The following is a 15,678-nucleotide window of genomic DNA, read 5'->3' as shown; positions in this document are numbered from 1 at the left end:
GTATGTTGTAACGTTAACATTACATTATGTGAAAAAAGGGCTGGAACCCTGAAAAGCTGATGTGTACCATTAGTTCTCTTCCACAAAATTATACACAAGGGACCAGGGCTGTGAAGTTGGTTTTGGTGGATTCATTAGAAAAGTACCAACCCCTACTCTGGATTAAAAATAAAAATATTAAACATTATATTTTATCTTTATTGTGCAATTAATTTATTACATGCATAGCTTGTTGCATGTTTACTTTTGTAGTAAGTTAGGAATGTTTAGAAGTGTTAATCATATTGACTGTAGAGAAGAAGACGTGGCTCGCACATACTCATGGCTTGCATTGATCTATTTCCATTAGCTTTAATTTATATACATGAACACCATGCGCTTTGTATGCATTTTGATCTCTCATAACGTGACAGTGACCTCTTTCGATTGGGTCCCTACAGTAATTTGGCAAAGCACCACATAGCGACCACTGCTTCTGCAATAAAGCACCTGTAGGGGGTAAGACCTAGAAGCTACCCTGCAGTCAAGCTAAGCACCCTTGTCACTGGTCCACCCTAACCCACAGGCACAAGACTACGACAGTCAGCATGCCGCTCTTCACAATATGAACAGATCTCAATAACTCACCCTTCCATGTGGTTTTAGAAACCGTACGGAGACGTGCGGTCATTGATAGGTGGACTGAAACGTACGGTCATGGATAGGTGAGCTGAGACGTGCAGGCATGAATAGGTGGACTGAGACATGCGGTCATGAATAGGTAGACTGAGGCGTGCCATCATGAATAGGTAGACTGAGACATGCCGTCATGAATAGGTGGACCGAGACATGCCGTCATGAATAGGTGGACCGAGACCTGCGGTCATGAATAGGTGGACCGAGACCTGCGGTCATAAATAGGGGGACCGAGACGTGCCGTCATGAATAGGCGGACTGAGAAGTGCCGTCATGAATAGGCGGACTGAGAAGTGCCGTCATGAATAGGCGGACTGAGACGTGCTGTCATGAATAGGCGGACTGAGACGTGCCGTCATGAATAGGCGGACTGAGACGTGCCGTCATGAATAGGCGGACTGAGACGTGCCGTCATGAATAGGCGGACTGAGACGTGCCGTCATGAATAGGCGGACTGAGACGCGCCGTCATGAATAGGCACCCCGGTGCCATGAAAAAGCAAAAATAAAAGTGTCCAGAATGCAAATATGCCAAACTAGAAAAAAAACAGATCACACATTTGCACTCTATGCATTAATACATTGCTGCTAAGCATAATATGAACACAAGGCATTTTGTATGCATTTTGCATAGTGCCATTAATCATATAATTATACATGATTGTTCTATCACTCTTTAAGGCCCCTGCTTATCAAAAACAGTGATAAGTAGCATGGCTGTCTTATTGGGGTCAGTTTTGGGTGGTTGGAGTTTGAGTTAGGGCTCATTCACACGACCGTAAGGGCTCCGTGCCGTGGACCGCAAATAGTGGTCTGCAATGCACGGGCACCGGCCATGTGAATCCCATATTGCGGTGTGGACCCATTGACTTGAATGGGTCCGTGATTCGCAAATATGGCAAAAGATAGGACATGTCCTATCTTCTGCGGTGCAGAAGGACGGACCCAAAAGCCCACAGAAGTGCTTCCGAGTGTTACCATGGGCAAGTCAATTTGTGGACATGGAGCCCTTACGGTCGTGTGAATGGGCCCTTAGAGCGTTGAAAGTTTGGTTTACCTGGTAGGCACAGTGCAACTCAGTATAGTATTGGTATTTTTTCCTGATCTTACATCTTTCATGGAATTTAATGTATAAGTGTAGATTACCAGTCTAAAGTTGAAGGCTTGGAGAAAACGTGTGTTACTGTCAAATATCGCTCACTGATACTTTGTAAGGAGCTCAGTTGCTATGTGAGCAGGACATAGGCAGTCCCTATTATAATATTAGTAAACTATATTTAAAGATACTCATCTGTCCATTGATCTTTCAGGATTTCAAGAGGACTATGAAGTAGACTATGGAGATTTTGATGAACTTTGCCAAAAAAAAAAAAAAAAAGGCAAAAAGAAGACAAAGCGACACTGAGTCCTCAAAAAGACAAAGACATGCTACAAAAAGTTATGCTGGTACTATATGTTCAAAAGTGCATATGTTTGCTTCTTTAGTTGCATTTACTTTGATATCTTTGATCACTGGCTTTAAAAAAAAATATCTCAAGATTTTTTCCACTGTGAAACCAAACACATGACCTTTTCTGCCCAATGTGTAGTCTACAGAGAAACAAAAGGAGATCATGGTGATGTAAGATTTAATTTCTTTCTTTTTTTTTTTTTCCTTCTTTCTAAAGAATTGCACTAACAGTTATAAATCGAACTGGCTTTCTTAGTTCGATTCGTGTTACTCCACTCTTGCACTTATTTTAACATTTTTTTTATGGCCTGTTAGTTCATATCTGGATCAGGTTTGTAATATGTAAAATGTTGATTTTTTTTTTTTCCTTTTATAATATAGAACTTTTGAAAGTTGTAAAAATCTGATATGACAGTTTTCACAGTAAAATCATATAATTGACTGGTCTTTGTTGCATTTTATGTTCATGATGCGCACAAAACTCAGTCATAACGGGATTTGGCACTTAAAGGGACTCTGTCACCTCTCCCTTGCACTATTAAAGAGGACCTTTCACCACTCCTGACATGCCCGTTTTAATAGCTTCATGTATTCCCCATGTAATAACCATTCTGGAACATCTATTCTTATGGCTCTATGTTGTGCCGTTCCTTTATTATTTCTACTAGAAGTTATGAATGAATTGCTATTAGCCTTCAGTAAGGGTACAGAGGGGTGGTAACTTCTAGTCGAAATAATAAAGGAATGGTACTTCATAGAGTAAAAAAGAATAGATGCTCCACAATTTTTATTACATGGGGAATGCATAAAGCTATTAAAACGGGCATGTGAGGAGCGGTGAAAGGTCCTCTTTAAGTGCAGCACTACATGAGTCCTGATAGCTAAGTAAAGTTTATCCCTCCCCACCCCCAATTCCCCTGCTTTGTGACCACAAACACCGCAAGAATATAGCGAGAGGACTTGTGTGCTTGCACTTGGAAAGTCCTCTCCATTATGAACACAAGTTCAGAAGTCCTGTTGGTGTACTATAGCAGCGATTGGAAGGAGGTGGGGGGATAAACATTAATTGGGGATTGGGATTTAGAAGCAGTAGTGACAGACTCAATTTTGTTTCAAATTCAGTAACATTACCATTTTTCTTGTTTGTGCTATACAGTACATGCAGACTCATTAAGAAACACAGGGTTAACCAGTGTTAAATTTTCAACTAGTTAGAATATTTAATATGTAATAACGTTTCTGTTTAAAGGAAATTAGTGTATTGTTCATATAATGTTCTTTTTATATCAAGATTCACATGTGATTTATAGTTTGATGTAAAAATTTGTGAACTGATCAGTTTGTCAGAATTTTTCATGTTAATTTTTAACTTTCGAGCATACAGTCAGGTTGCACCTTTACATAAAAAGTGTGATTTGCTGAAGTATTTTAGTTACTTTGAGTATTGCTGTATTGCTTTGAGATGTTTGTGTTGTATTACTTTTTCATGTATACCATATTTTGTTTAATACTGTTTTCTACTTTCTACTTTTAAAATACAAATGTTTCTGTTTTAAAAGATGTTTGTGTTTTGTTTTCACTCACAAATTAAAGGGATTGTCCTGCCTAGGAGTGAACAACCCCTTGGGTCCTAACTTGTGTCCCTGGACATAACAAACCCCACTCACCTGTCCGCAGTCCTATCTCTGCTCTGTTTCTGGCTGCTTCCAGTCTAGCCAGGACCAGGAAGCTGCTTGGTCTCGTGACCACTGCAGCCAATCGCAGGCCTCAGCAGTCACAGCTGCTTGCATGGTACATCACTGCTGTGACGTAGCATTCAAGCAGCAGTAAGCCGCTTCCTGATCCTGCAGGTACCGGAAGCAGATCGGTGAGGTGTTTTATGTTTAGGGACACAGGTTAGGACCCCAGGGGTTGTCTGCTCCAAGGCTGGACAGCCCCTTTTAAATGAATCAATGGACATTGGGAGACCATTGCAAATATACTATGTGTACCCAACATTTCTAGTATAAAATATCTATAGCACTCTGGTTGTAGCTTCTAGTGGAAACATAGCAAATGTACTAATTCACTAGCAACATATTTTGTAGTAGACATTAGTATTGTAAATACATACGAACTTATAATTGTACGTGGTTAATGGTTAATACAACATCAAGATGCCAAGTCAGTTAATGATTTTAACTGTGGCCTTTTCCCACTGGCGCCATGTGAATTAGCAGGCTAATGGCTCAATCCCTTTGCCACTGCCCTGTTAATTTACATTGCATTCTGTCAGTATACCAGGGATCAGCAACCTTTGGCACTCCAGCTGCTGTGAAACTACAACTCCCAGCCTGCACACTTACTCAGCTGTTCTTGTAACTATCATAAAAGTGAAAGGAAGATTCTGGGAGTTGTAGTTTCAGAACAGCTAGAGTGCCGGAGGTTGCTAATCCCTGCACTATACCCTCCTGCAGGTGACTGGACAGGTGACAAGCCCACTTTAACAGTTTCTTTTATTGAGTCCATAAGTAGCAAGACCATATGAGGCTATAGAGCAAGACACTAAGGAGATATACAAATTGGTTTTATTTAATTCAGTATTTTATGTTAGGCTACTTTCACACTCGCGTTTTGTGCGGATCCGTTCAGATAATACAACCGTCTGCATCCGTTCAGAACGGATCCGTTTGTATTATCTTTAACATAGCCAAGACGGATCCGTCTTGAACACCATTGAAAGTCAATGGAGGACGGATCCGTTTTCTATTGTGCCAGATTGTGTCAGTGAAAACCGTTTGGCTCAGTTTCATCAGATGGACACCAAAACGCTCCAAGCAGCATTTTGGTGTCTGTCTCCAAAGCGGAATGGAGACTGAACTGATGCATTCTGAGCGGATCCTTTTCCATTCAGAATGCATCAGAATGCAAACTGATCCGTTTTGGACCGCTTGTAAGAGCTCTGAACGGATCTCACAAACGGAAAGCCAAAACGCCAACGTGAAAGTAGACTAAGAAAAAAAGCCCTTAAAAATAGTACTTAGTGTGCCGGCATACATACATAATTCCTCTGGGTAGCCATTTTGTATGCTTCTGGCCTATGTAAAAGAACAGTGAACTCTCATCTTCCTGAAGCCTGGGTCAAGTATGATATAGATGGACACTTTTATTACCACTACTCTGTGAGGCCGGCTATAAAAGGTCATAAAGGCTACACCAGGCCCAGCTCATCCTGTCCTCTAAGATAAAGATCAGCTCGCTGTCAAGCCTGGCTGGAGCGTGACGTCATTAATTTCCAGGTCTGGTTTGAGGAGAGCTAATAGCCCTTAATTAGCTCTGGGCATAAAACCAGTCCACTTTCATATTTCATTTATGAATCAACTTATGCCCTTTCTGACACCAGAGCCAGGCTCTACAGAGTATTGTGGTTAATTGGGTATCAAATATGACCAGAGGATGTGATTCTGTAGCTCACCTATGGGTGGTAGAAGAACTACAGGTCCCAGCATTACCGTGTGTGGTCTCATTCTGTATGTAAATAAATAAGGATCGCAAATATGTATTCTGTATAAAAATATGCAGATGTATCAGGGAGATACGGGCTTAAGTATAATCCTCATTGTAGGAACTGAACTTTGATGGGGGTCATAAAACACTTGGAGGCCAATCCCTAGGCTTCACAGTCACTCTGCTGCCATTGGCTGACAGGAGTAAGTCTCCTGCCCATGGGAGAGTTCATAAAAATCCCTGCACAAGGACAGAGGAGAGAGACCCATGGAACATCACCAGACACTTAATTGGACATTGACGGCATATCCCTGTATCAGAAGAACTTTGAGGGTCTCCCCTGATACATACTGAACGGGGTTTGCAAGGATTCAAAAAGGACATATGAACGACCATCTGAAACCCTCCAGAGAAACTAAGTATTCTTTCATCTTTTTCCCTTTCATTTGAACTGTCGTGATTATTTATATTGTTATTATTATTCTGTAGATTTATAGTCATTTTCATTAGATTTGTATGCACTGCTTTTTACCTCTTATTAAAGATTATAAAATCTAAGTGGCCAAGTCTTCCATATTCTAAGCTGCTGAACAACGTACCTTGCCTTTGAAGAGACGTTACCAGGTGGTTAGGTAAATTGCATTTAGGAATTGTAGCTGGGGGGGATTGACTGCGGTTGGTCAGTAAGTGATATCCGGTTCATCCACTGATCTGTGTGATAGTGAATGACCCGGATAGTCGGCTCGTGGACCGGGAACCCACGTGGTGGCAGTTACCAAAGTGTAGTGGGGGGGTGTTAGCCGGATGGTAATACCCCGGTCACGTGAGGTCTCTGTGTGTGCGCAGACTCCGTCACAGACCACTACGTCAGAGCTGTGGGATCCGGACCGATCGGATCCATAGTTCGTGACATTTTCTGGTGGCAGCTTACGGGATTCTGTATGCTTAGAATATTAGTGCATGAAGTTATGTCCATCACTCTGTACTAAAGGATTGAAAAATTCTGGAAGACGAAGCACAGTGCATTAGTTTTGATAGAATAATAATTCACGACAGTACCCTCCCCTCTCTCTTGTTTTCTGTCCTATCTTTTATTTGGCAATAATGTCCGAATCCGTGAATTATGACGTCCTGAGCGTGTCTGATATCACAGCTCTGTGTGAGCACAAAGGTATCCAAGTATATGGGAAAAATAAGACTGTCCTTATCCAGGAGTTATGTGCACGGAGGAGTCAAGAGTCATCCCTGCAGGATTCAGAGAATGGAGGACACTCAGGGGCCCCTGAGCCAGGTGACCCCTTCCAGAATGAGGATGATGAACTGGGAGGAGGACAGCCTGCTGGGGCTTGCAGTCCTCTAGCTGGACATAACTCTGTCTCTATGCCATCCCAAAATGGTCTGGACCAACTAATGCTCAGTAACCCGGACTGATATTTTCGGCTGCTGGAGGCACGTCGGGCAGAGCGCCAGGCTGAGCGCGAGGCTGCAGAACGGGAAGCTGTCCGCAGGCATGAACTGGACATGGCCCGAGTACAGCTTCAGGGGTCCGACCGGCATGCTACATCCACAGGCCCATCCCTGATGGTCAAGCCAAAACTGCCTGTGATGGAGTCTGAGAACTGTGACATTGATCTTTTCCTGCATGCTTTTGAAACCTCATGCCAGCAGTACACCAGGTACCAGAGCCGCAGTGGGCGGGACATCTAATGTCCGCACTGAAGGGCAAAGCTATGGAGGCCCTGGTCGGACTACCATTAGCAGAGCTTACCAGTTACGCGGTCATCAAAAAGGCTATTCTGGTCAAGTACCAGCTGACTCCAGAGACTTACCGTTTACGGTTCTGGTCCCTGCGAAGAGGGCCCGGAGATACTTTTATGGACCATCTGGGCAAGTTGCAGACCACCTTCCAACAGTGGTCTGATCCCCTCACAGAGGACACCAAGCAGTCCCTGGCGGATCTGATGGTCCGAGAACAGTTTGTCTCCAATTGCCCCACGGATGTGCAAAAATATGTATGTGAGCACAAGCCGAAGAGTGCGCGAGAGGCGGCCGAGCTAGCCGATGAATACGTCGACATGCCCAGCACTCGGGCATTCAAAGACACTCTGTCCCGCCTGGGAGGAACCTCTTCATCTGCTTCTTCCTCCCGGCCAGCTTTGTCGGTTCCGGTCCAGCGACCCTTTCACAGGCCTGCACAAAGACCCGAAGGAGTCAAGCCAGCACCGACAGACGTGCGCAAGTGCTATGCGTGCGCCAAGCCAGGACACCTCAGCCACTCGTGCCCGGAGAAGAAGACAGCACCCCCTGGCAAGCTTGCCCGCAACCCATCATCTGTGCTGTTGGTGAATGGAGCTGCAAGACACACCGCAGACAACCTACAGTCGGTTACTGTGGGCAACCGGTGCACCACAGGCTTCCGCTATACAGGAGCCGAAGTCACACTAGTTCGGCCTGAACTAGTGGATGACGCAGACCTTATTCCCGGCAAAAGCCTCACCATCACGGGAGTTGGGGGGGTGAGCCCTAATGTTCCCCTAGCTCGTGTTTTCCTTGATTGGGGGGCTGGGAGTGGAGTAAGGGAGGTGGGAGTCTCTGCGGAGATCCCCACAAATGTTTTATTAGGCACTGACCTAGGACGATTGGTCTCGTGCTACGTGCCCCCTGGAAGCACACAGGACTCACCCGTCCCTATGGAGGTCCCTGGACATACCGAGGTACTGTGCAAGGATGTTTGCGTAACATCAGAAAACCTTGGGGATAGACCGCGGGAGGTGGGAGGTGGGGTGTGTGGGAGCAGTTCTCCTACGACAGGAGATGTAGAGGGGATGGCGGGTGTATGTACACAGGTAGCGGACATGTGTTTAACTGATTCAAGTTGTGCAAATGTTAAATGTGATGACATTATTGTGCCTGTGTTGCCCGTCACTCGCAGGGCTGCAAAAGCCGCAGCGGAACGCTCCATTGGGGAAGAGCAAGTGGAAGTGTCCCCTTCCACCGGTTCGGACCCCGTGGACTTAACCGCGTCAGAGCCTCAGCCACTGTCCCTGTTCGCCACAGGACTTCTGACTGGGACTTGTAGTGCCGCCTTTGAGCAGCCCTGCGAGATGACCCTACCTTGGAGCAGCTAAGAGGGTTAGCTGCCAGCCCTCCCACTGAGGGAGACAAATACCGAGTGTGTTGGGACAATGGGAAACTGTATAAGGAGGACATCTCCCACAGTGACAGTAGGGTGGGGCCACTCAAGAGGCAGCTCATTGTACCTGTGCAGTTCAGGGAACAATTACTGCAAGTGGCTCATGAGATCCCCTTAGCTGGTCACTTGGGAATAACCAAAACAAAGTCCCGGGTGATGCAGAATTTTTTCTGGCCTGGCATCGGGGCAGATGTCGCCAATTACTGCAGGTCCTGCGACACCTGTCAGCGAGTTGGCAAAGCAGGAGACCATCACCGAGCTCCATCGAATACCTTACCAATAATTGATGAACCCTTCAGGAGGGTGACAGTGGACATCATTGGTCCACTGGCCATCCCCAGCAGTTCAGGTAAACGGTTCATATTAACCCTGGTGGATTACGCGACGCGCTACCCAGAAGCAGTGGCGTTATCCTCCATTAGGGCGGACAAGGTTGCGGACGCCCTGCTGGGGATCTTCACGAGAGTGGGGTTCCCAGCTGAGCTTCTCAGCGACCAAGGACCTCAGTTCATGTCTGAACTAATGCAGGGGCTCTGTAGGAAAATACAGGTGAACCATATCGTAGCCAGCCCTTACCACCCACAAACAAACGGCCTCTGTGAGCGCTTCAACGGGACGTTGAAGCAGATGCTGAAGACGTTCGTGGAGGCGCAAGGGACAGACTGGGAACGATATCTACCTCACCTGCTATTTGCCTACAGAGAGGTTCCCCAGGAGTCAACCGGGTTTTCGCCCTTCGAACTCCTGTATGGTCGACGAGTAAGAGGTCCCCTAGACCTAATCAGAGAGTCTTGGGAAGGCAAGGTTGCCGGAACGGAAGTCTCTGTAGTAGACTATGTCCTCAGGTTCCGAGACAAAATGGAGTCGCTTGTAGGTCTGGTACAGGAGAATATGGTGCAGGCCCAAAACAAACAGAAGCAGTGGTATAACCGCACTGCCCGAGAGAGAATCTACCAGGAGGGGCAGAAGGTCTATGTCCTGCTGCCGATGCGGCAAAACAAACTGCAAGCTGCATGGGAAGGGCCGTACCCCATTGTCAAAAGTCTGAGTAAGGTAAATTATGTGGTGGGCCTTGGAGAGGGAGGTAGGAGACAGAAGACGTTTCACGTCAACATGCTCAAGGAGCATCATGAGAGAACGCCACATGTTATGCCGGTTTGCAGCCTGCCCGAAAGGGAGGAGGCCGACCCCCTACTAGATCTGCTAGCTGACACTCGAGAGTTGGAGGTGGACTTAACCCTCAACCCTCAACTCTCGTCCCAGCAGAGATCTCAGCTCTTAGAAGTGTTGACGGCTCACTGTGACACTTTTACAGGGAAACCCGGGAGAACACACCTTGCGGTCCATCATGTGGACACAGGTACACATGCTCCCACAAAGCAGTCCGCCTACCGCGTCTCAATGGAGGTCCAGGCAGACCTCAGGAGGGAGATCGAGGAGATGAAGCAGCTCGGGGTCATTCAGAAATCCCACAGTGCTTGGGCCTCACCGGTGGTTTTGGTCCCGAAGAAAGATCAGACAACCCGGTTCTTTGTGGATTATCGGAAACTGAATGCCATCACAACCTCGGATGCTTACCCCCTGCCCAGGATTGATGAACTGTTAGATAAGTTGGCAGGAGCCAGCTACCTGACAATCATGGACCTGAGCAGGGGGTATTGGCAGATTCCCCTGACCTCGGAGGCTCAGGAGAAGTCAGCCTTCATCACCCCATTCGGCTTATACGAATTTACTGTAATGCCATTTGGGATGAAGAATGCGCCAGCCACCTTTCAAAGGCTTGTGAATGACTTGCTGGAAGGACTAGAAGAATGTGCTGTCGCCTATTTAGACGACATTGCCGTGTATAGCCCCACGTGGAAGGAGCACCTGGTGCACCTGTCGCAAGTACTGGACAAACTTGCTGCGGCTGGACTAACTGTTAAGCCTAGCAAGTGCCAGCTGGGCATGAATGAGGTCACTTACTTAGGCCACAGAGTAGTGGTAATAAAAGTGTCCATCTATATCATACTTGACCCAGGCTTCAGGAAGATGAGAGTTCACTGTTCTTTTACATAGGCCAGAAGCATACAAAATGGCTACCCAGAGGAATTATGTATGTATGCCGGCACACTTAGCACCTCTGAGGCTTGGATGAATTGCTGCGTATTAACCTATAATAATTGAAAACTACTAAAACCTACACAGACAACCTATGAGGGCCACATATATTGATTAAATCACAACCTGTAACACTATGTGCACCATATGCAAGCAAAAAAAATCTATACTTTATTACAACAACACCATAAAACACATATAATGGAGTCTTACATCATTGGGTGGAGTAAAACAGGTATAAAAGAGGGACACGGGGGGGGGGGGGGGGACCGATAAATGTAAATACATATAGGGGAAGCAACAAATGTAAATAAATAAATACACAAGTGTAAATGTGGCCCCAAGTTAGTAACAGAAAATGAAGGAAATAAATACTACAGCAGGTTTCCATACACAGGCAAAAAGCCGAGTAAAGTACATAGCAATAGTGCCTCAGGTAGACCCCATATAATATCTCATTTAATTGTAAACAAACATATTAACGGTCACATCACCCATCCAGTGCCCCTCACTTACCTACTTGATTATACCTGTTTTACTCCACCCAATGATGTAAGACTCCATTATATGTGCTATAAAAATTGAAGTCAGGCAGTTCTTTGCTTGAATCATAGAAAAAAAAATATGAAATTGGTGTAATGGGTGTGCGTCCTTTTGCACAATCAAACAAATGTATGTGGGGGTAGGACGCTAAAACAAATTAACGAATGCTTTATTAAATTATTTTGTTAAAATATAGGGGTATCTGCCCGTCACTGCGGAAAGCAGCAACTAAATCTTCACTGATTTATGGGACCACCCTTATAGCAACCACATAGATGGCAATGGAGCCAAATCAGGATATAAGGTGGATCCCACAAGCTAAAACCCACCAACACTTAGGGTGCTAAAACACCACAGGTTCCAATACGTGTGACCTGGGTGAACGTACTATCTAGGTGGATAACTGGTCCCAGCAGGACACCAGGCATCACTCCTAACAGCGAATGTCAGCGCGCAGACATTCACTGCACTAGCATAGTACAGGTGCAGGACTGCGGCAGGGCAACACCCTTGGCTCCAATTGATGTATCTGGAGCAACGATTGCCCTAACACTTTCCTTGGTGGTCAATGCTCTACGCGTTTCAATGCATTAAACATGCATTTCATCAGGAGCAACGTGCACCACGAGTAATACAGCCTAAAGCCTCTGACAAAGGTGTTCGACCGAGGCTATGAACACTAAGCAGCAGTAGGGTGACCTGCCTAACACCGAATTCCTCTAGTGTGAGGTACGGTGTTGTCACTGTAATCTACTTTCCTGCCTAAGCTGACCACCTCTAGGTTGAGGCGCAGCGTGCTGGTGTGCAAACAAATTGGCGCTGCAATGGCCGCGAAGCGGCTCCCAGAACGCCGAAATTTACAGGGTGAAACCCCGCCCCGCTGGACACGCCCCCCACCTAACAGCCAATCCGGCCAGGAGGCTTGGTACAGGATTAACCAATGGCTGAGCAGCGGGAGGGACTACATCAGTCCCAGGGAAGGCGCAATGCGCCGCATTGTAAACAGGGAAAATCATAGCGGCTCTATATAACATGTCATCGCAGCATCAAAACCTAATCGTCTGTATACAGTGGAATGAGACCACAATCGAGGAACCTGAGAAGGAGCGCTGACACTCAGCTACATATATAAGGGAGCTCACATATATATAATATAATGGTACCCTTCATTAAATACATTAATGGACATAGGTCTAATAGAGGTCAGTGTACATTCATATAAAGGGGACAAACGAGATGGCATCATTGAGGCCAGATGGTTTAATGGTATTCAAGGAAAAAATCCATTTTGCCTCTTTTTGTAACAGGATGCGGTCACAATCACCGCCCCTAGATGACATCTTCACAGAATCAATCACCTGAAATTTGACCGATGATGTTTTTCGACTGTGAAAATTGAATACATGGCGTGCTATCGGGGTGTCTTTCAGGTTCGTAATGTCCAGAACATGTTCCCCAATGCGTCGCCTGAGCTCTCGAATGGTTTTGCCAACATATTTGATGCCGCATACGCATGTCATCAGGTAGATAACACCAACCGACTTGCAGTTGTACAATGACCTGATGAAAAAAGTCTTCTTTGAGGTGCTGCTGGCAAAACTCTTGGTTTTGTCTATAAATCCACAGAATTTACAAGATCCACAGGGAAACGTCCCTGTAAGCGGATTCCGCAACCAAGACTGTGGTTTAGGACTTGCATATAGACTGTGTGTCAACATATCTCGTAAGTTGTTGCTACGCCGGTAAGTGACTGAGGGTCTGGATGGAATCATACTGCCAATATCGGGATCAGATTTAAGTATATCCCAGTGTTCAACGAGGACTTGGCGTACAGCCTCATGGGCACTATCATACGTACCAATGATTCTGACAGTGTTGTCACTAGTATCCCTTTTTTTGGGGGATAACAGAAGATCCCTGTTGGTACTTAAAGGGATTCTGTCACCTGCTTTTACCATTTTAAGCTGGCACCATCGCTATGTTGACTAAAGTACCTTATTTCCAGCAGTCTTCTTCTTACTTATTTTTGTTTTGTAGTTTTGATATAAAAGCGCTTTTTCTGTTATGCTAATTAGGGTCCAAGGTGCCTAGAGGGGAGTTTTTTTCACTCTCCGGAGCCCAGTGACGCCCCCCTGCAGTGCCCAAGAACGCCTCCTGATCATCAAATAACCTCCCACAGCCCCGGCAAACGGTTCCGCCCCCTCCCCACGTCATAGTCTACCTTATAGAAATGCCCTGTCCTTCTTCCTGTCTGCGGCCAGAAAACTCGCGCAGGCGCAGTACTGCCAGCGGCCTGCGCGATCATCAACCTCCTGAGGGCAACAGCCTCAAAAGTCTCACTGGGCATGCGCCGAGCCCAGTGATGTGACCTGAGCGCTGTTGCCCTCAGGACGTTGATGATCGCGCAGGCCGCTGGCAGTACTGCGCCTGCGCGAGTTTTCTGGCCGCAGACAGGAAGAAGGATGGGGCATTTCTATAAGGTAGACTATGACGTGGGGAGGGGGCTGAACCGTTTGCCGGGGCTGTGGGAGGTTATTTGATGATCAGGAGGCGTTCTTGGGCACTGCAGGGGGGCGTCACTGGGCTCCGGAGAGTGAAAAAAAACACCCCTCTGGGCACCTTGGACCCTAATTAGCATAACAGAAAAAGCGCTTTTATATCAAAACTACAAAACAAAAATAAGTAAGAAGAAGACTGCTGGAAATAAGGTACTTTAGTCAACATAGCGATGGTGCCAGCTTAAAATGGTAAAAGCAGGTGACAGAATCCCTTTAATGAATGTTGGTACGCCTGTCTCAGACATCGCTGGGGATAGCCGCGACGCTGAAACCTCTGCTGAAGATCTCTCGCAGCCACCCTAAAGTCACTTAATTGAGAACAATTCCTCCTCACCCTTAGATATTGTCCTTTTGGGATCCCTCTTTTGAGGGCATTACTTGGATCAACAGTATGTTGATGTTAGTAGCATTTGAATAGTCAAAAAAATCTTCTAGTGGGTGTCGTGACCAAATAGTGGACCAGGATCAGAGCAGTATATAAATTCAATCATAAATATACTATATGGAGAAAAGTATTTGGACACACATCTTAATATTGAATGTACAGTATGTGTGTCATTCAGTCCCATTGCCACAGGTGTATAAAATCCACCTTCTCTAGCCATGCAGTCTATCCTTGTAATCATTTGTGGAAGAATGGGTCATTCTAAAGAGCATAATGAATTTCAGTGTGATACTGTAGGATGCCAACAATGCAACAAGTCAGTTTGCGAAAGTTCTTCCCTTCTAGATATTCCACGATCAACTGTGAGGGGTATTATTGCAAAATGAAAGTGTTTAGAAACCACAGCAACACAGCCACAAAGTGGCAAGCCACATAAAGTTAATCACACTTCCCTTTCTTGCAGTCTGGATTTGATGATTTCAAGAACATTACCTGCCTGACTGCATTGTGGCAACTGTAAAGTTTGGAGAAGTAGGGATAATGCTATGGGGTTGATTTTCAGGGGTTTGTATACTGTAGGCCTCTTATTTCCAGTGCAGAGAAATCTTAATGTCTCAGCATACCAAGACATTTTGGACAACTGTGTATTTCCAACTTTGTGGGAGCAGTTTAGGGAAGAAGCTGTTCCAGCATGACTGTCCCCCAGTGCACAAAGTAAGGTCCATAAAAGCATGGTTGGGTGAGTTTGGTGTGGAAGAACGTGATCTCAATCCTATCGAACATCTTTGGGATAAACTAGAATAGAGATTGCGAGCCAGGCCCCCTCATTCAACATCAGTGTCTGATCTCCCAAATGCTCTTCTGGATGAAAAGGAAAAAATTCCCACAAACAATACACTAAAATCTTATGCAAAGCCTTCCCAGAAGAGTGCAAGCAGCGTTTTGGTGTCCACCTCCAAAGCGGAACGGAGGCAAACTGATGCATTCTGAGGGGATCCTTTTCCATTCAGAATGCATTAGGGCAAAACTGATCCGTTTTGGATCGCTTCTGAGAGCCCTGAATGGATCTTACAAACGAAAAGCCAAAACGCCAGTATGAAAGTAGCCTTAACTGCAATGGGGGTACCAAGACCACATCAGTGCCTATGGATTTAGAGTGGGATGTCATAAAAGCTCCTGTGTAGGTATCCAAATAATGTATCTAGAATTTGGAAAATAGTCCCCAAAATAGATTAAACAGTCATCAAATTAGAAGGATGCCTCCCTGAAGAGAAATAGTGTCATCAATG

At 45.7% G+C, this 15,678-nt stretch overlaps 1 protein-coding gene across 2 annotated transcripts in view; it reads left to right on the top strand.

The window, feature by feature from the left end:
• The window catches only part of TRANK1 (tetratricopeptide repeat and ankyrin repeat containing 1), a 169,680-nt gene extending 167,384 nt beyond the window's left edge, over positions 1-2,296 (top strand). For both annotated transcript variants that reach the window (XM_040433409.1, XM_040433410.1), the window contains one exon: positions 1,985-2,296. In XM_040433409.1, coding sequence (XP_040289343.1) covers positions 1,985-2,079 — 95 coding nt within the window. In that variant the 3' untranslated portion in view covers positions 2,080-2,296. The remainder of the gene's footprint in view (positions 1-1,984) is intronic.
• Positions 2,297-15,678: the final 13,382 nt, after the last annotated feature.

This window comes from Bufo bufo, chromosome 5 (genome assembly GCF_905171765.1).
Source record: "Bufo bufo chromosome 5, aBufBuf1.1, whole genome shotgun sequence".
Lineage (NCBI taxonomy): Eukaryota > Metazoa > Chordata > Amphibia > Anura > Bufonidae > Bufo > Bufo bufo.
Note: the sequence above shows the minus strand (reverse complement) of the source record. Positions and strands in the feature narration are given on the sequence as shown.